The sequence below is a fragment of the Gavia stellata genome, chromosome 25, assembly GCF_030936135.1.
Source record: "Gavia stellata isolate bGavSte3 chromosome 25, bGavSte3.hap2, whole genome shotgun sequence".
NCBI classification, from domain to species: domain Eukaryota; kingdom Metazoa; phylum Chordata; class Aves; order Gaviiformes; family Gaviidae; genus Gavia; species Gavia stellata.
In genome coordinates, this window is record NC_082618.1 from 13,349,519 (window position 1) to 13,369,565 (window position 20,047).

General features: G+C 39.4%; 1 protein-coding gene across 1 annotated transcript in view; it reads left to right on the top strand.

The window, feature by feature from the left end:
- The window catches only part of PITPNM3 (PITPNM family member 3), a 110,131-nt gene that overhangs the window by 86,063 nt on the left and 4,021 nt on the right, over positions 1-20,047 (top strand). Inside the window, exons 10-16 of the mRNA XM_059829530.1 lie at positions 1,038-1,207; positions 3,983-4,153; positions 10,549-10,743; positions 11,478-11,626; positions 14,548-14,664; positions 15,356-15,472; positions 19,470-19,618. Coding sequence (XP_059685513.1) covers positions 1,038-1,207; positions 3,983-4,153; positions 10,549-10,743; positions 11,478-11,626; positions 14,548-14,664; positions 15,356-15,472; positions 19,470-19,618 — 1,068 coding nt within the window. The remainder of the gene's footprint in view (positions 1-1,037; positions 1,208-3,982; positions 4,154-10,548; positions 10,744-11,477; positions 11,627-14,547; positions 14,665-15,355; positions 15,473-19,469; positions 19,619-20,047) is intronic.

Here is a 20,047-nt window from a genome sequence, read left to right on the forward strand (position 1 = left end):
TTAATTCTTGGCTTTCTTCATTTCTATCCTAAAGGGGCCCTGAGCTTGGTCCCTGGAGTTTTCAGTTAGTAACGTCAGGTTATAAATTGAGAATGTCACTAGGTTCTCAGATTGAAAGAGAGGCCTGGTGTCTTGGCCTGATTTGGGACCAGTCTTCAGGATTTCTGGATTCTGATCCATGCTTGGCCACTGATGCAGAGTGTAGTGTGCAGATAACTCATGAAGGCTTCAGTTACAGCTCTGGTTGAAGTCAGCATGTTCAGCATCTCTCAGTCAGGTTCTGCACGCTATGTAGGCATGTTCTGCGCTGTCTCCTGACTGGACAGCACATGCTACTTTCTCCTTCTAAATGTAGTAATTTCATCTCCAGCAGAACTAAATGAGGGGTGAGTCTTTTCTCTATCAATGAGGGATAGGTGATCCGTCTTTACCTCATGCATGTATGGTATACTAAGTAAATTAAAGTGTTTAAATAATTTAAAAAATTAAAAGCTGTCTGTATGCATCACTAATTTTAACCTGTAATAAATAGTTGAAAAGTAGTGAAATTCTAGTTCATAGCTCAGGGAACATAGTTCATAGCTCATTAGAACTCATTGTTCTCATTAGAACAATGCTTTTTATGTACCCATGTAACATACTTTATGACTGTAACCTTTTAATACCATTGTCCTTATACAACTTGAGTAGGTTAGAATTTGTAGCAGAAGTTTCAGAATAAGCTTACATACATCTGTACTGCTAAAAGGGAGGGAGGTAAACTTCAGTCTTCAGAGTCCTTGTGTAACTTTCGAATAAGTATTCTGTAGAATAACTGTAGAAAACTCTTGCATGTTGAAGGTAGTAAATTTACTGAATAGCCACAATGAAAATCATGATAAGTGGTTGCTATACTGCAATAACTATCTACAGTTTAAGGCGTATTGCTTGGATCTAGATACAGATGCTAGAGCTTTCTAAGCAGCCTGGTTGGGAATGGATTTTTTCTCTGGATGCCCTGTTCATTATTGTTGAATCTGTGCATTTTCTTTGCTCAGCATCCACTCAAGTGTGTTGCAAGATGGTGCAGACTTTCCTCCTGTGAATTCCAGTCTCTCAGAAGTAAACCTGGGCCGATTTGAATTCGAGGTGTCTGATTTCTTCCTCTTTGGATCACCGCTTGGTTTGGTGCTGGCCATGAGGAGTACTGTTCTGCCTGGCCTGGATGGTAAGCTCTTTCTGGGGTTAGAATACAGGCTGCTTAATGACCTTTGTAAACAAAGAGACTTATATAAAAGGAGGTAAATAAAGGAGCCTAGTTAAAGTCTGGGGAGCGAGGTAAGTTTCTTCCTTACAAGATGGGAGTGTTAGTGTAGATAGATACTGAGGTGATGAGGGTTGTTCCGCGGGTGGCACTGCTCACCCATTTACAGTAGTGTGTCTGTTGCTTTGCTATTAATCATATATTCTATGTCATACAATGTGAAGCTTACATCTCACCAAGGATCAGTCCTTGAAAAAGATACCAGAAATAACATCTGTGCTTGGTTCAGTATTGCACCTTGTTCATGTCTGGCTTCATGGGTAAGTTTGGCCCCTGGGTGTGTTGGTTGTGACCAACATACAACAGGTATCAAAAGTAGGTTTTGGTTATCCTGCAGCTGAAAACCTGGTAATTGCCACTGATAACAATCTTAAAACATTTTACAAAGAGAGCTTGGGGGGGAAAAAATACAACCCACAAAGCTTCACTTAATGCCCCCAAATGACCCACATTGGTCACTTTGTGTGACAAAAATCCTGCAGAATTAAAGAGATATTGCACCATCTTCAGAGTGAGTCAGTGAATACAAAATACAATGCATACTGCATGTCCAAAGAAGAAAAAAGTTCACGGTTTGGCAGAACTGGATCGTATATAGGTATATCCTTATTGGAAGATTTGTCCCAGAGCATTTCTTAAGAGGCTATGGGTATTGACATCTTCGTGACAGGAAGGTAAGTCTCCTAGATAGTTCAGCACAGAGTGTGTGCAATAAAGTGGTCCCCATGGATGTGATTCATCACATCTACCTTAGGCAGTGAACTCAGATACCATGTGAGGAGCAGTCTAGTCTTCATCTGTCGTCAATGGATTGCATTTAGTTCCTGTCTGAATGGCAGTGCCATTCTCCCTTCATTATAGGTTTAGTGAGAGTTGACAAGGTGCCTGCCTGTACAAATGTGGGCTGGGTACACATGTGGTTTCTGAGGTTTAATGCATTTTGAGTATCTGACAATACCATATTTCAACAGCTACATGGGCTGAGTGTGATTTGGCGCTTTACCAGCAGGATAATTTGGGGGAGCGGGTAGAATATTAAATTTGAGAAACTTCTTTCTTTCCCATGTCATAAGTGCCTCAGGGTCTTGCATTGTGTCCTGGCTGTTCATGAGCTAGGACACCCCATTTTCTGAGCAACTGAACTTTTAGCTTTTCACATAGTCCTGCTTCTGACCCTGTTCAAAAAGATACATAAATGTGTGCCTGATCTCTAGAATTAACGTTTTCCTGAACTGGATCCTCAATGTTGAAGTATCTTGAGAAGGTTTTTACTGTGATCAATAAAGGGTTAATTGTCTTACTGGTTTGAGAAAAAACATTGTGTGCCTGTGCTGTAGCATTTATTGAACACACACTCATATAGAACAGAACAAAACAAAGTATTGTTCTGACCTGCTTATGGCGATGCTGGTATTACAACTCAGTATCACTGAGTGCTGAGTGAGGTTCTGAGTTATACTAAGTTATACTAAGTAGTGTGGTTTTGATTTATTTTTTTTTTAATTCCATGATGGGTACTCTGGTGAGAAATGTTACTTAATATAGACTCCATTAGATCTAATATTCCATGACACCTTATATTAAAACTCTAACGTCTTTCTTCACGGTTTCCAGTTAAGCATATCTTTGGCTTGTGCATGGGAACAATGCTGTACCAAACATGTCTTCTAAGGAAAAACATACATGTTAACAGGTTTTTGTTATCACCGCAAGGAAATAGTAGTTCTATCAAAAGAACATTTAGGGTTTACTCTATATTTATACTGAAAACATGTCTTGCTTGCATGGAGTTCATGGGGAGCGGGCATAATACACCCAAACATATTTTATAAATAATTTAGTCATTCCTTTACTCTTGCAGTTAATAAACTGACTGTTGTAACATATAATGCAGTACTATACAAACTGTATTAAGTTTAATGAGCCTATAATGAATTGATGTGCTTGTGCTGGCAAGATTCAGTGTGATTGAAGTGTGGTGTGGTGAGAAGTGAGTACACCGACTGTTTTACAGACCTTAGCAGTCTTGTGTGATCACCCATCTGAGTATGTTATGCTTTGGTGCTGTGTGTTTAGTCAAAAGAATACCTTATTAGCCAAGTAAGTGATTTTCAGATTTGCACTTGCAGTTGCAGCCCAAAAACCTCAGGAGCTGCACACCTTCAGCAAGAATCATAAACATTGCTTTGCTGTTGTAGTTTGACCAACCTCGTTCCTGTACATTATCTTCCATAAGGTGACTTCAGAAACTGCAGTGCTTTCTGTCACCTACCTGCTCCTGCTGTCACCTAGTTTTAAGTCCACTGGATGTAAAAGGTCCATCAAGCCATTTTGCTGGTAAATATTTGAAGTGCTGAGCATCATAGCTGTAATGTTTAATAATATATTTAGAAGATTTTAAAACGTCTTTTTCCTTCCTTACTTCAGTCTATTTCTCTGGTTGGTCTTCATGTCTGTTAAACGAGTGCATCTCACATTGTGACGTCTCTGTGAACTCCTTTGCAGTGAAGTGTTCTTTACATATGAAATAGCAAACAATTTAGTTACATTTCTTTTGGCCAGATGTATGCTAGTCTGGAGTTTGCAGAAGACCATATTAACCATGTTTCTATATAGACTCCTTGAAAATTGTAAAGGGGCAATACTGAACTCTCTTTCTCTGTCTCATTCTCATCCAAGTATGCCAGGTCCGCCCAGCCTGCAGCCAAGTGTACAGTTTCTTTCACTCTGCTGACCCCTCTGCCTGCAGACTTGAACCATTGCTGGAGAAAAGATTCCATCTCCTGCCTCCATTCAGTGTCCCACGGTACCAGAGATACCCACTAGGGGATGGAAGATCTCACCAGTTAGGTACAGTGCCTATTTTCATAGCTGTCCTTTACCTGTTATTCTCTTCAGCATTCTCTCCTTACTCAGCTCAAGAGGATTTGAAATAACCAATGTGCTAACATGCTAAAACCAAGTCATCTAGGACAGAATGGCACAGACATACTTAGCAAGTGTGGAACCAAAGAAGATTACCAAGAAAAAATTATTTTTACATATGAGCTTTGTGATGCTAGTTGTGTTGAAGAGGGGTTGGCGGGTGATACCACTGCTTTAGTTGAAGTGTCACTTGCAAACTTCCCTGTCTTTGACTATCATTTTAAACAATATATTTTTACAATTAGTTGACCTTTACCTATATCTTCAGATATTGTTTTTCTTGGTCACTTGTTGTTGGTTTATTGCAAATATCTACTAGGACAAATTAGAGCACTGGGCAAATTGTCTTTTGATTGCTCTTTTCCTAGGTAGGCTACTGAACAATAGTTATGTTGGGTAATAAATGTTTGAATCCAGGAAAAAACAGAAATAGACTGATTTGCAGGGAGGAAAGAGGAAGGCATGGATGAGCAAGGTGCTAGTAGAAGGAATTGTGCTGTTTTGACTTTACAGAAAATCAGATAAAATCATACAGGTGCTAAGTATCTTGACTTGTCATACTCTGCAAAAAAGGAATTGATCAGTGTGTATCTGTACATGCATGCACATTAGACTTACTCTTTTTGCTACAGATTTGGACATGAATTCAAGCCTCAGCAGGGTATTTCAAAAGGTTTTTCAGGATTCAGAGTTTAAGGTTGGAGGCTAATATAGTAAAATGGCAGTGTTTTCTATTTGTTGGAGCTAGAAGAATCGTTTCATTGGGAACCTGTTCTGTGCAGTAGGATACACACAGCTCCTTTGTTTTATCTGCTCAAATATGGTGTACGTTGGATGCAAAACAATTTGAATCTGATTAAAGAAATGTTTGAAAAGCAACAGTTGATCTTGAGTTGCAGAAGGTTGGTTTCTAGGTCTTGGCTTCACTGAAACGTGCGAAGATCTGGCTGTTCCTCAGGAATTGACTTAAGGAATAGCTAAGGTTCCTGTTCCCCAAACTAGGGAATACGTGCTCTCTCCTCACCCCCGTGTCTGAGTTTTCTTTCAATGGAAATATATTCCCTGCTTTGCATTCTGACTTGGAGTTATTATAAAGCCTGACTGTGCACCTGGAAATCCTGCTGGTTAGTTAAGCACTGTAACTGAGACATATCTAAGGCTATCTTGACAAGTTGAACCCTCCTTTAAGTAACTGTCATAGGAAGAATAGTTCCCTTAGGCTGCTTTTCAGATTAAAAACCTTGCATTGGTACATTTTACCAGCTTTGTTGTGTTAAAGTAAACCCTTCAGATACAGTAATTCTTGAAGCAGAGGCTTTATAAGTGATTTGGGAGCAACTGCTGTTCTTTTTGAGTTCATCTAAGTCAGGGGGTCAGAAGATTCCCCTACAGGGCATGTAAATCTGGAAACCGTGTCTATTGGATGTATTATAAAATAAAAATTCCTGAGTGCTAATGATCAGCAAATGTCCCTTGGTATGGTTTTGTATTTAAATCTCAGTGCAGAGTTAAATCATTGCTGTGCTTTACACATAAGCTGCGTTATATTTCAATGAACGTGAAGTCCTCCCATTTAAATGCAAGTGCTTTGAGATCCTTTTGGAATTTAAGGTTCTTCATTCACACAGGATTAATTCTAGTGACTGTATTTTTATTTTTTTCCTTTCTCTGATACCTGGGCTTGTGAAAGTATTTCTTAAAATGAGAGCCCTCGTAGTGTCAACTGGAATTGTAGTTTACTAATCAGTTATAATGAGACCTAGTTACACCAAATTCTAACTATTATGCACTGCCCAAAACAGCCTTTTCTGACAATCTTTCATGTCATTAAACAATCTCATTCCCTGTTCCTTTTCTTATAAGAACTGATGATTAAAGTAAGAATGATTCTGTTGTCTGCCTGACATTCCTGATAGGTGCCTCTGTGGAAAAAAAAAAGTTCTGGAAGCCACATGAAAAAAATTTACTACTAGAAGAGAATTTCACCATATGATTCATAGGAACAGTTCAGCGATTACACAGGCTGGAGAACATGATGAAAGCCTTGGGGCAGGGGGGTGGGATTTCTATAGCTGTCTTTCAGTTCTTGCTAATCAAATGAAGCTCTTGGAGCCAGCTGCTCTGTGCATAGGGTTTATCTTGAAGCTTTTAGTTTATCAAGTTTACTTTTTTCATTGAGATTCAGGAAACATCTAAGACTTAAATGGCAGGACTTAAAGAGCAGGGCACACATTTATCTAGATGATTGCCTTTTGCATCCAGCAAGCATCAACACTTATCACTAAGTGTGCCCCCAGGGTCATTCAGTTTGTAGTAATGTGGTATTGTTTGTGCGTGTGATGGATTGATCTATTAAGAGCTTGATTTTGACAATCACAGAGATTTGGCCAGTCCAGAGAATTATTCCTCTTTCTGTCAATTAATTGGTCAGTTGCAACTGTATCTTCTGTTGATACAATTCCTGATGTGGATGTGATGACATTATTAGGCTATTGATAAAATAGCTTAATAAAATAAAATTATTTGAGGCATAATTTAAATTCAGTTTTCTGAATGTATAGGAGAGTCAACACATTATATGCAAAGAGAAAGAAAAATTAGCAAAGATTTAAGTTTAATATCTATCTTCGATCTATGCAATGGATAGATAGAATGGAAGTAATCAGATAAGGCATCCCACTTTCTCAGGAGTCACCTCTTAAGGGGATATTTACCTCGTATTGCTGTGATATACAGACAAGTGAAAGTAAAAGAAACTGCATGCAAAGCACTGCCAGACATACAGAGCAGGTGGAGAAAACATTTATCTTCATAACTCTTCCATCTGTGGTGACTGCTGACAGAAGACATACCAGTAGATAGTGGTTCAGACAAAACTGCGATTTAGGAATTGGTGGGGTTTTTTTACTGTACGAAGTTCAGGTGATGTTACAGCCCAGAGAAAGCTGTGCTGTCTTGACCTTTCATTAAAGAGCAGCTTTCTCAGCTGCTGCTTAGTTGACATTTCATACTCAAAGTGCTTTTGTAGCTATTATAAGTGAGCCTTAGCTTTGTCACAGGTCTCTGATCTACTGCCAGTCATGTCTTTTGACACTTAATAACGTGTGGAATTTAATTCCTTTTTTTGCTTTGCTGCTTATGACATGATGCATTTTATGTTACTGGGGGTTAAAAATATGGTTGTTGTGTAGTAATTCAAAACACCTAGTTACAACCTATCCTACTTTTTAGACATTTGACATAGCAGAATGTAGATAATCATAATCCTCTATACTGTTTGAGCTCCTACCTCACATTTTACTTTGCAGCACAATTGAAATAATTGAAAAAATTTTGTCTTGCAAAGTTTTATTTGCAGGGAACATGCAGGAGTGCCATTCCAGACTGTGGCTCATCCAGCTGGTCTGCTTCATTATGGATAGATAGAAATTAAGGTCTAAAAGCACGGTACTTCAATTGTATATGCATAAAATAAAGTGTTGTTAATTTAGTCTGGAGACGGTTACTGTGTGGCCTTGAGGAAGTTGCTTTGCCTCTTTATATTGGCTGTAACTATCATAATTATCCAAGATGAGACTCTGTAAAATGATCTGCCTTTATTTTATTTCTTACCAAGCATGATAGTAAATTTAGATTAGTAGGATAAATGATAAGAACCTTTAGTGACCCTCAGAGCCATGAGAAATGCTGTTTTGGGTGGGAAGTATCTGTTTCAGTTATTTAAATAGAAGAATTATGCAAGTAGGTAGACCGTCCTAGTCTAAAGTTGAGCACAAGGCTTTTAGAAAAAAAATAGTATCACATGTATTTTATTAATCTCTAACCGGTACTCTCTGTCCTCCTTTACAATTCAACAAAGACCTGACCTACAGAGCTGAAGGAAGGCTGCCCTACCTGCTTAAAGTAAAGATAATTCAGGAATCAGGAGAGAAAAAACTGCCAAAAATGCTTTCTATTTTATTGATTTGATCTCTTCATATGGAAAAGGGTTACTGAGCTTATAATAACAGTATTACAAAATAAACAACAGGTTGCAAGGCACCAGACCCCTTTACCAAGCTGGTCCTAAGCTAGTCAATAATATGGAAAAGGCTAACAGATATATTGGCTGGCAACATGTTTTCCATTCTGTGCAAAGTTACTATTTTTACTTCTCTCTCCATCTCCATTTTAGTGGGAATGAAAAACCAAAAGTCTTGCAAAATTATAATGGGGGAGGAAGGATTAGATTAGGGCGAATTTATGACTGTTTCAGCAGAGCAACAACAATTCAGAAGCAGAAAATGTATTTTAAAAGCACAACCTTTTTATTTCAGTTAATATACTGGAAGGGGAAGCAGAAAGCATGTGTCAGAACACTGCCAATCATGAGATATATCATGGAGATATAGCTCTTATTTATGGGATTCACTGCACCTTCTTCTGTGGAATTTCCTGTTGGTTGATGTTTGGATCAGGGTTCTGGTTCAGATAGACCCCTAATGGGGTGCAGTTTGGCAGCTTCCCTATTGCTTACTGCTTATCTCTGTGGATTCTGCCACTCTCTTCAGTGAACTGATTTGCTGTGATATTTTACGCCACATGATTTGGGGTTTGTTGCCAGAAGGACCAGGTGCCTTGCTGTTCAGTATTTAGTATGACATAGAAGCAGACCTTTTACTTCTTTGTGCTGCTTCTTTCACTACAAAGAGCATATAATACTTCCTCATTTTGTGAGGTAAGTAATAGGAAAAGCAGCATTGTGTTTTCTTTTTAGTTGTCTGTGTTGGAGTCTATATAGTTTGCCTGAGACAAGAGAAGTAATAAAATTATCCTTCCATTCTTTTCACCTCCATCAAGCTTTCCTATAGCCACACATTGCTTTCCCTAGTGTATGGCATCAACAAGATTCCTTTGAAAGAACAAGTACATTGCAGTTTCGTTAATGAAAACTCAAAGCACATGTTCCCATGGAAACTACAATTGAACATACTCTGTCCAAACTACATACCCATCACAAAGTGTTAGAATTTAATTGTTTCTCTGATTTGGTTGCAGGGCAGCACCTTGTGTTGTCTCATGCAGTTGAGATATTCAGGCTTATGTCAAAAGAAGCCAGAATCTTTCAAGCCATGTCTGCTTTCTGGAAGGGAGGAGATTGTAGGGAGCTATGCTGCTATTCCTTTTCATTTAATGGTGACATGTTTTACCAGTTCTGGTAATCTATAGACACTTAGGCTTGCAGTGTATTTTTTTAAGGAATGGTGTCCTCGAAAGCAGCAGCTTGTTGTTGTGTTCTCCTTTGTGTGCCATTGAGGAATTCATTGCATTGAGAGTTGGTGAGATTTGAAAAGTTGAAGAGAAACTTATTCCAGGCCTCCGCTACATAAAGAATTCTATGACATAGTCCCCAACCCAAGACCATGTGAAATATGAGCACAGCGTGATTACAGTTATTTATCTGAATGGGACTGAAATACGCTCAGAAATAGAGCAACACATCATCAAGGGCTGTCTGCTTTCTTTTGTATTATGTGCATTGAACTGGGTCTCCTTTTTCTTTTGTTCACTGTTTTAATCTCTCCAAGTTTGTTCTCTGAAAAACAACACTGAGGAGTCACCTGCTTTTGATATGCACTTTGCTGTATATCCTGTCTCTCAGTTGAGGTTCTGCCTTTACGAGGTACAGGAGGGATGTGCAGGCTGCTTCAAGCAAAATTATCAGTAATGCTTTTGTTTAAATGCACATCTGTTCTTACCTGTTTCAGAACACCTCAGGAGGAAGGCTGTGTTTTCTTTCATTAAGTAGAGGTGTTAGTCATGGCCCAAAGCTCATCTGTCAGAGTGGCATGAATAAATGAGAATTCTGTTCCATTTGAGAACATGCAAACCAGTAGATAGCCTTGCTGAAGGCTCTCTTAATAAAGTCATTTTGCTCATGTCAGGAAGAGGACAAGAGAAGTATCATAGACTCCCAGAGCTGTGTAGCTCTTCTCAGAGAATTACTTTAAAACGAATAGGATTGAGTGTGAAGTAAAATAGCCTTCCAACATAATTACCCAGTTTGGAAGATCTTGGCCAACAGCACCCAGCTGCCATTGCATTTTGATGGCAGTAGGGTGTGCTTTCTCCTTTTAGTCATGCTGTCCTCCTCACTCTGAAGGAGTTTTATCCACAGTCATTAAATCTGGTATTATTCAGGAAAATGCTCGTTAGCTCTGTATTAAAAATAAATAAATAGATAGACAGACAGACACACACACACACACACACACTTCAAAGCCATGTTGTTCATCCCATTGTTTTGTTGGTTTTTTTATTTTCATTTCTATAACCTGCAGGTGACGCTATCCACAACCACAGTGCTCTGTTCCTTGAGAACAGCTCTTTGAACATACCTTTCTCTCAGGAGAGTGCTGGATCTCCAAACGCATCTGATCAACCACAAGGGAAAACAAGAAAGTTGAGCTTGGCAAGCACAAACAGTGAAAACTCAGGGTCAACAGAAAGCTTGCCATCAGCCTACCTCACCAACAGTGAGTGAAGCCTGGTACCATGTGCTGTCTCATACGGCAACAACCCTTCTCTCCACATCCTTTCTGTGGAAAAGTTTATTATGAAAAGGAAAACTACCTGCTTGGAACAACCTAAGTTGCTGCAAATTTAAATAACACAGTTTAGCTTCCTATTCTGTTTGTACTTAAGTAGATAAAGTAATAGAAGTGAAGTCACAGTTTTATGTTAAGGTGCCACTCATAAACAGTCATTAAGGGTTTCATATTACCAGGGGTTTAGAAGCATGTTCCAGGCATGAAGAAATATAGATAGATAAGATTTGTTACCCGTAATTAAAAGTGCTATAAATCATTATATTGTCCTGTTACGGACTGTAGTCATCTATCAATATTCCATTCACTATTTTGGAAGCATTTGCAATTCTCACTTTATAATATGATCATAAAAGTACTAATCTTTCACTGTACATTTTCCGTGGACCAGGAAGCAACGGGAATCATGCTGAGGTGATTTCTGCTTCCCAAAACTTGGACCCAATAGAGCTGTTTAGATTGCAGACATTTAAGTGATGATGCAGTCAGTGAAAACAGTACTTTCGTGTTTGAAGGATACCATTAACAGACTCTAAATGTCAAGATTAAAAAAGCAGAAGACTTCATTCAATTATCTAGCTTAAACATAAAGATAGCAAGAGATTTATTAGGAAGATATCTTACAGAAATGTGATGCTATTTTGTTTGGTTTTTTTTTGTAGTTACTGCAAAGTGGTGGGGAACAAAACGAATAGATTATGCCTTGTATTGTCCAGATGTGCTGACAGCCTTTCCAACTGTGGCCCTGCCGCATCTCTTCCATTCCAGCTACTGGGAATCCACAGACGTTGTGGCCTTCATTTTAAGACAGGTCATTGATATCTTTATTTTTTCTCTGCAAAGAAGAACCTTGTGATTGTTGATTGCATCTTCCAAGGATGATCAGTCTTTTAATCTTTAGTTCAGTTAGATGGCTAACTGTGGTTGCATCACATACAACTGGATGTAGGAATGACAGATGTGGATTTATTGGAGAGGTGAAGGGGACAGTGAGCCCACCATTAGCACTGCTGGCTGGTGTTCTTACTACTGACTGTGTGACTGGGAACAATGCACTGTCATGCATACTTACTCACCCCTCCCATGCCCCAGATCAGTATAACCCTGTATTATGTATTAATTTCTTCCTGTTTTTGAAAGGATAGGCCATCTCCAGCCTTAATTATGTATTTCCCTACTAATTATCAACATATGCTAATAATTTGATATTAAAACAGCAGTTTGAAAGTACTGCTCCCGTAAGAAAATGAAGTCTGTCCTGTAACTATACTGGAGTATTTCGAGGCATTGTGTGCACTGTCTCCTCAGAATTTATTTCTGAGTCATATGATGGGTCTCTTGTTCCAACTGTGTCAGTAATTAGACAGCAGCTTACAGTGACTTAGGGATAATGCAGTGCTCTGACCTTTAGAGAAAGTGGTGAGGCTGAGAAATCTGACCTGGGGTAAAAAAAAATTAAGTGGTGTTCAAGTGAAACCTGAAGGATAAGTGTCCCTCCAAGAACCCAAAGTGACCCTCACCTAAAAGCCAGTCACAAGCAGTTTAGTTTGGATTAACCCAAGAATCAGTGTGTTTTTTACATCCAGTGAATGATGAAACAGCTGTTGCCAGGCAAACAGTAGAGAGAATAATGCAGAAAACTGCACGGTGACTTTTTTTCATTAAATCAGTTTGGCAGATGTCAATGTGACTGCCTCGCTTACAACTCCTTTTAGCTGGTCTCTGAGTGTTAACTCCCTCCACCTCCTGCTCTCAGTGCTGGTCTCAATGACATTAGTTCCCTAGAGGCTCACCTGGTAGCTCCTGGGAATGGAAGCTCAGTGGCTGAGTTCCCTCCAGTCCAGAACTGCTGCTGAGTCTCCCTGTGCAATTGTACCGAGCCCCCATCTTTATATGGTAGTCTGTGAGCGGAGTGTGCAGCAGACAATCTGGCTGGTAGCCAGACCACTTGCGGAGTTTTTGATTGCTGTTTTTAACTGATGAAACCCTGAGTCCTTCAACCTCTTGCTGTCCTTTCAGAGCGTCCTTTAGTATATCTGATTCCGGTCAAGATGTATCACTATGCAATGCAGAATTTTAAAAGATAATTTAAAAAACTTTGTTTATAACTAGCGTCACCGTAGTCAAGGCAAAGCAAAAGTTGCTGAAGAGTTGTTCCATGAATGAGAACAGTCTCCAAAACAGGAATCTTAATTTGATGCTCATCCCAAAGTAGAGGAGAGGTTTCTACTGAAAGTGACAGGCTGCAAATCCCTGTTTTTTCTGTTCAAGGGCCCTAGATAATTGTACATAGATGTTTCTCCTCTCCTTTGCAGCTCTCTTACAGCTCTTGTCAGTGTCTTCTCTCTCAGGACATTTTTTGCCTTGAGTCTATCTGAACATTCTCCCATCTTTCCTTTTAGATGCCTCCCTGAGCCCAGTTGTCTGCTAGCAATCATTCCTGCTTTATTCTACTTGTTATCTCTGTGCATTCATATCAAGTTACATTGTTGTGTCTTACGTAGCCTTGTTATGTGCATTACAGCTTTCAGAATTTAGTAAGCCCTTCCAGCATTTGGAACATGCCTGTATGCAATATGTGAGCTTACAGCACTGCGTAAAGGACTGGTTAGTTCCAGCATAGTCTAGACATTCTGCCCTTGCTGGGGATTAAGGTTAAAGCTAATGGCTCCTGAATGCCCTGTGGGTGCATATATTTCCTGCACATAACCTCCAGTGAACAGAATTTATGCCGATTTGTTAAAAAACACACTGACCTCTCAGCACTACTATTATTTATTGTAAGCCAGTTGCTTTGCTAAGGCTGAATGCAGCAGGATTTACTCAAGGGACTTCATATGAGACATCTTTCAAAGGGATTCTAGGCCACTTTTCCAGAGAATGCACCCAGGGCAGAAAACTTCAGCACAGAAAACTGACTGTTCAACTTGAGTAACTTTCTGCTAGCTTGTGAAAGAGACTGACTAAGCCATTTCTCATTCAAAATGAAGTAGCCTCACGCTCTCCATGATCCCAGGGTGCAACCCACAGATTACAGTAAGACAGGGCTTGTGGTTTCAATTTAATTAAATTCTGAAATCTGTTGGTTGTGTCCTGAAGTCTGAGTTGGACGTGCAAGTTTCTTGGTAAGTGTGTGCTATTTAGGTTGTAAGAATGTGTAGCTTGTATGACATACTAGGGTCCTGCATGTTCACAAGTTATGGTCCTCTTATCTTCAGATGTTACTAGCCACAAGCCAAATCCTGAGCCTATCACCAGTGGTGAGTAATATCCAAAAGGTGATAAGAACTGTTCTTTCTGGGTATATGCATAGAAAACCAATACAGATGGAGTCAGGAATCTGACCTCTGCTCCATAAAGGACATTAAAAAATACTTTTGTGGTCTTAAGCTGCTTTACTGACTTTGCAGACCATGAGCAAACAATGTGACTGTCACTTGATACCATCCTAATGTTTTCACCAGTTTCTCTGGAAGAATGTGCAAGCTCTGTTGTGAATGGAAAAGCTGTTCAATAAGTACTTGAGATTAAGTGTTGGCCAACAGAGTGAAAGCATTTTATTTGTCTAAACAATTAATGTGAACATATGGCTTGTACCTCTTTCTACTTTCATTGTGCTTTTGGCTTTGCAGTGTCATTCAGCTGGGGCAGCAGTGTACTCTCCCTTTCTTTGCCAAGTACCAGGACTCCTCAGCCCACACACTGTTTATTAAAATATTAATATAATTTCAGGTGATGAGGTATGAAAATGTAAATTTCAAGGAAAATGACAACCTGGATCCAGCAACACTAAGTCCGTCCAATCCACGAGAAAAATGGCTACGCAAAAGGACACATGTCAAATTGAGAGTAAGTATAAATCTGAATATCTATGGCAGCTATAGAACTTGGGTTTGGCAGCAATTTAAATGGAGTTTGACTGCCAGCAGCATGAGTTTACACAACTGAATATGACTAAAGAGCTGAAAACTGCTAACGTAATCCAGAGGCAAACAAATTAACAGTTAGGGAATAGGAACAATTTATTCTTGGTTTATCACTACATGTTGGGAGAAAGTATATTTCTTTCTTTAAATAACAGAGGGGCCTTAAGTTTCAGTTAAGCAAAGCGGTTGTTCTTCTATTTTCTCATATGCTAGATGAATCCATAACTCAAGAAAAAAATACTTTCTTCATTCTTCAGATGCCACTTCAGTTAGAAATGTCAATTAAGATGCATGTGTCTTGCACATAATCATGTGAATCTATGGCACCACTTGAACTGAAAGATAATTGGCATTCCCTTAAATGTTCTCTCGTATTTGGTCGTCTTGAGCACTCTCACTAGAAAGTCTATTCAGGAACCCACTATTACTGGAAACCTGGCTCCAGCTGAAATAGGAACACAGTTTTGCTAGGTGCTCTACGGTGCACTGTGACGTACCTCAGACACACTGTCCAGGACTGTGTTTCTGTGGGACTGTTCATAACAGCATAATAGAGACAATAGTCTCATTACAAAAGGAAATACTGTCCTTCCCACCTTCTGCACTTATTTCAGAATGTGACTGCTAATCACCGAGCTAATGACGTCATTGCAGCAGAAGACGGTCCTCAGGTACTAGTTGGGCGCTTTATGTATGGACCTCTGGACATGGTAGCTTTAACAGGTGAAAAGGTAAAGTCTGAATAATCGATTTCCTTATTTTTCTGAACCAGCTTTTACTAGAAACAGTTGTTGAATGTAGCACACATGTACAGTACCAGAGAAAGCCTTACAGTGAGGGGAAGTATGTCACTAGTTTCCACCACTTTGGCAAAAACATGCTGTAAGTGGGCTTTCCTGATAGCTGACCTTTTTCTGAGCTCTCATCCTTCTTACATGATGCTGAACATTTCCTCTGGTTAATGATGAGTGTGCTGTGCAGTGATTTGTGAACTTGCCATCCAATTGTACCAGCTACTGGAGACAATTAACTTTTTGAGCAAGGAGGAAAAAGAATTTTATAGTCGTTGGCAAATCACTAAAAGAAAAATGTGCATCCTCCTATCCAGGTAAGACAAATAGATAAAGGAGTAAGGATTCTAGAGGCTAGGTGGCTGCTGTTTCTCTTACACATGGAAGAGTAAAGATTAGTTTTAGAATTTAAGTAGTAATGTGACATGATTGGATCTGCCACTCCTAAAGCTGCCTGCAGTAGCCAGGCTTACCGCTAACAAAGCCAAGCATTAAGTGAACACATTTGTTCGTGTTCACTGAGACTGTAAGAATTTTTGTGGAAATTAACAGAGCAATGCTGCTGAGCTGAGGGTAAAACTGAAGCGTGGAGGCTTCACTTGGCCTGTTTTGTGGGTGCCCATTCTGCTAAGATGCAGCACTAACCTGATGCCTCTAGGGATCAGCCTGCTGATGGCATGCCTTCTTTGGAGTATATTTGTTAGTGCAGATGGCAGGGATGGATGTTTCTGGAACCATGTCTCTAATGACTATGCTTCTGTCACAGCTGGGCTTTGTTAGTCAACTCCCCAAGACATGAGGGATGTTCTGCTTCTAAGATTTTGTCGTAGAATTCAGCATACCTTGTGCTGATACACACTGAACTGTCAATATAAGTTATGGTTATATTTTTAAGACCATCACTGCTTCAATCTTGTCCCATATGGTTTGTAAAAACACTTGAAGCATCCCATCACTTGAGTTTACATGCAAGACAGGATCACAGATTTTGTCTTGAAGATTTTAATCACAGCTCTTTATTAGCTTTTATAAATTTCTTCAATCTGATCATATTTTATTCATTGATAAGGTTCTTTGGGCACAATGATGAATAGGGCACCAAAGGGGTTCATAGTGGTCCTATGAAGAACACCAAAATTGTATGGTTCCAAGACTAAGTAATTTCCTCTTTGTGCCATTTCTCAAATGTAAGTTCAAAACATCAGTTAAATGTATCTGAGTGTATTGGATTGCATTGAAGGTCTTCAGTTAGATCTACGGTCAGGAAGACTGCAGATCAACGTTGTGCATGTAATGAGGCTCCTGGCATGCATTATTTGTGCCTGTATCCTAGCAATGCCTCAGGTCAAAAGTTGGACAATTTTGTAACTGGTACAGTGCAGAAATTAGAAGAAACCATTTTTACCACAAGAACATTGAATCTGTCAAAGGAAAGGCCGTCCCTCTCCCTAGGGGGAATTAGAGCAGGAGAAGGATTTATGTCAATTAGCAGTATGGCCTGCAGACTTGAGCAGACCTTGAAGTGTTAGTTTGTGTATGACAGGAGAGCCTGATCTGCTCTGTCACATCACAGTGCTATCCTCAGCAGGCAGGAAATTTTCCTTGAACTCATCTGCTTTGGGTGTCCCCTGTTGAGGCACAATAGAGTAGTGATAATGGGGATGAGGCCATGTGGACTAGACAAGGAGACAGGAGCTTAAGCTTCTCTGAGAGTCTCTGCCAGTCATATCCTCTCATGCTCCCATGGGACTAGCCACCTAGGCAATCTCAGCCTCAGTCTGTTGACCTATTAGAAAATGTTAATTAACCAGAGGTGGGCTTGACATGCCAGTTTTTATTGAGGCAAGGATCCTGGAGACTACCCTTGTTCTCCTAAGAATTCCTAAAATGGGTCTGTTGGGGTTTCTACAGGTTTGTAGACTGGATTCATTTTAGCCCTGGGTCTTTTACTGAGATGAATTTGGGTTGACAAAAAAGACAACATATTCAGCATTTTAGTGTGCAAATGCAAACAAGGTTGAAGATGCATTTCGGTGCTTGTCCTGGGGCCAGAGGTGTCTCTCTGGGATTTACTTAACCCATTATTTTCTGTGCATTATAGTCTAATGATTTTCCTCCCTACATAGATTATTGCGTGCTGGCTGGTTGCCTTGAAGTCATATTCCCATTTCAGAAGGATAGGGATGAACAATAAGCTGTGTTTTGGCAGTGGTAAAACAGATTCATACTATGCTTGGGTATTGAATAGAATCCTGTCATTAAAATCTCTTGAAAGAAATTGCTAAGTAAAAATGTTAAGATTATTACTAATTAATGCACTGGGGAGAATTCCATACTCAGTGATGAATTACTGATAGTTTTCATTCTAATTTTGAAGGATTTCAAAACTAATAGAAATACTACCTGGATTTTTTTTACATTTGTATGTTGTCCTTCCAAGGATCTGAACCAGAACAGTTCAATGACTGGAATCAGCAGAATGCTGTTCTAGTAGCTTTCACATTGATATTAAAAAAAGAAAATGTTGGTCTTGAAAGGACTGTAGTTGTGCAGATTTTTCAGAATGCCCAGTGCAAACTTAAAAACTGTTTTTCTGAACCACACGTACACACACACCCCCTGCCCCCATCTTTAATGGCTTGACTTGAGAAAATTTATTAAAGGGAAAGAATAGAAGGTAAGAATAGAATGGCTGAATAAAACAAAGTTAGAACTATGATTCTTGAAAGAAAATATTTCTGTTCCTGGTTAGGTTTTATATTCCTTTGCAGGTTGGAAGAAAGTTAGATTTTTCCCTAGCAAATCATAAAAATGTTTTCCTTGGCCCTCTCTCCTCTGATGGTGCATTTGAAAGCTGGAAATTCCGAATCAATTAGGGTACAAAGTGAAGCTTTCTTCTACTTATACCATCTAAGACTTTAAATAGGCAGCTGGTGCACATCTGTTTTCAAACTGTGAATTCACTTTGCAGTCAAAAAGCAGAAGAAAGGAGTAAACGCATTGTTTGATCCTGATAACAATTCTGGTTCAGCAATACCTGTCTTTTCTTCCCTTGCACCAAAGTTCATCCCTCAGAAAAATTTAGTTCTGAATTTCATCAGTTCAGAATAAATTTAGTGTTATTTATAGTTACATCCCAATGTCTTGTAATATCATTATGTCCAAGAAGAGCATGTCTGCAGAGTTATCAAGGATATCCACACAAACAGCATGATCTCCTAAGCTGCTGGCCAGTCTTATAGAGTATTTGGCTGCATGCTGAGCACTGAAGTAGTCCACATAAATCTTGTATGCCTAAGTTCTGTACAAATTGAGTACAGAAGGAGAGCTTTGCAGATGCCTCCCTCAGATTTACTGATGTACTTATCGCTAAAAAGTGCCAGTTCAAGTCAGACGAAGTATTTCATACACTTTATGTTAATTTTGATGAAATATTTCAGTTGAAGAAAACCATATTGGTGAAACCTTTTGAAAAAAAAAATCTTGATAATTTGAAGTGTTTAGGTTTTGCATTTGTAGGCAAGGTTATGATTTGAGAACGGTTTCATTTTGCTAATAACCAGATTAAATTTTCCATTTTGTAGGTTTAGTATGCAAAAATGTAATATACACATGCAAACTGAAATTATCTTGTTTCTAGTTTAGGGTCCCTGCCAAATTTCTGAGCTCTGTACCCTCATTTGACACCTGCAGTGCTAAGCTGAGTGCTTTAAATGATGAAGGCAAACTCTTGTACTGTGTGTTAGGAAACATTTTCTCATTGAGAGGACCCTCTGTGAAGTTTTTACTGAGTTTTGAAGTTCCATCAAACTTCCCTGTAAGCTTTTAGTACAAGCCATAGTTGGAGATACTAACGTGATCCAGGCTTGGCAGGCCTTTTAAATAGGGGGTGTGTTGCCTACTGTCACACTAGATGACTGTTTTGTTGGTTTTGTAGGTTGATATCTTCATAATGACTGAGCCATCTTCGGGTAGGTGGGTGTACTTTGACACAGAGATATCCAACAGCAGTGGCCGGATATCCTACAACATACCCAAACAGAAGAGACTGAGAGTTGGTGTGTATCCCATCAAAATGGTGGTCAGGTAATAGCTCCAAGCTGGAACTACAGCTGTGATGGGTTGTTGTGATCAGGAAGACACTGAGGTGTGTAAGATTGAAGGGGGTGCGGAGGGAGATTTTCGCCAGTTAGTTATCTTTTCTTGGTCTTGTCACCGTGTTGTCAGCTTAGATTTGAAGCAGTGATCATCTGTTTACTGGCCAGTTTGGAGGTGCCCAGGCCAATGGGTTTATCCCTACTGAAACACAAATCCTCAATGCAGTTCAGTTTAGGAGCACTTCGTCTTGCAAAATATGGGGACTGAATGACTGTAACCAGTCTTCTTGTGGCAAGAATGTATGACTTGGGATATTTTGCAGCCTGTTCATTGGGGAAAAGACTGCTGAAGGGTGTAGCTTTGTTTTCCTCAGACTCATAAGCTTTTCTTATGGAAATTAACAGTAGAGGCAGTACT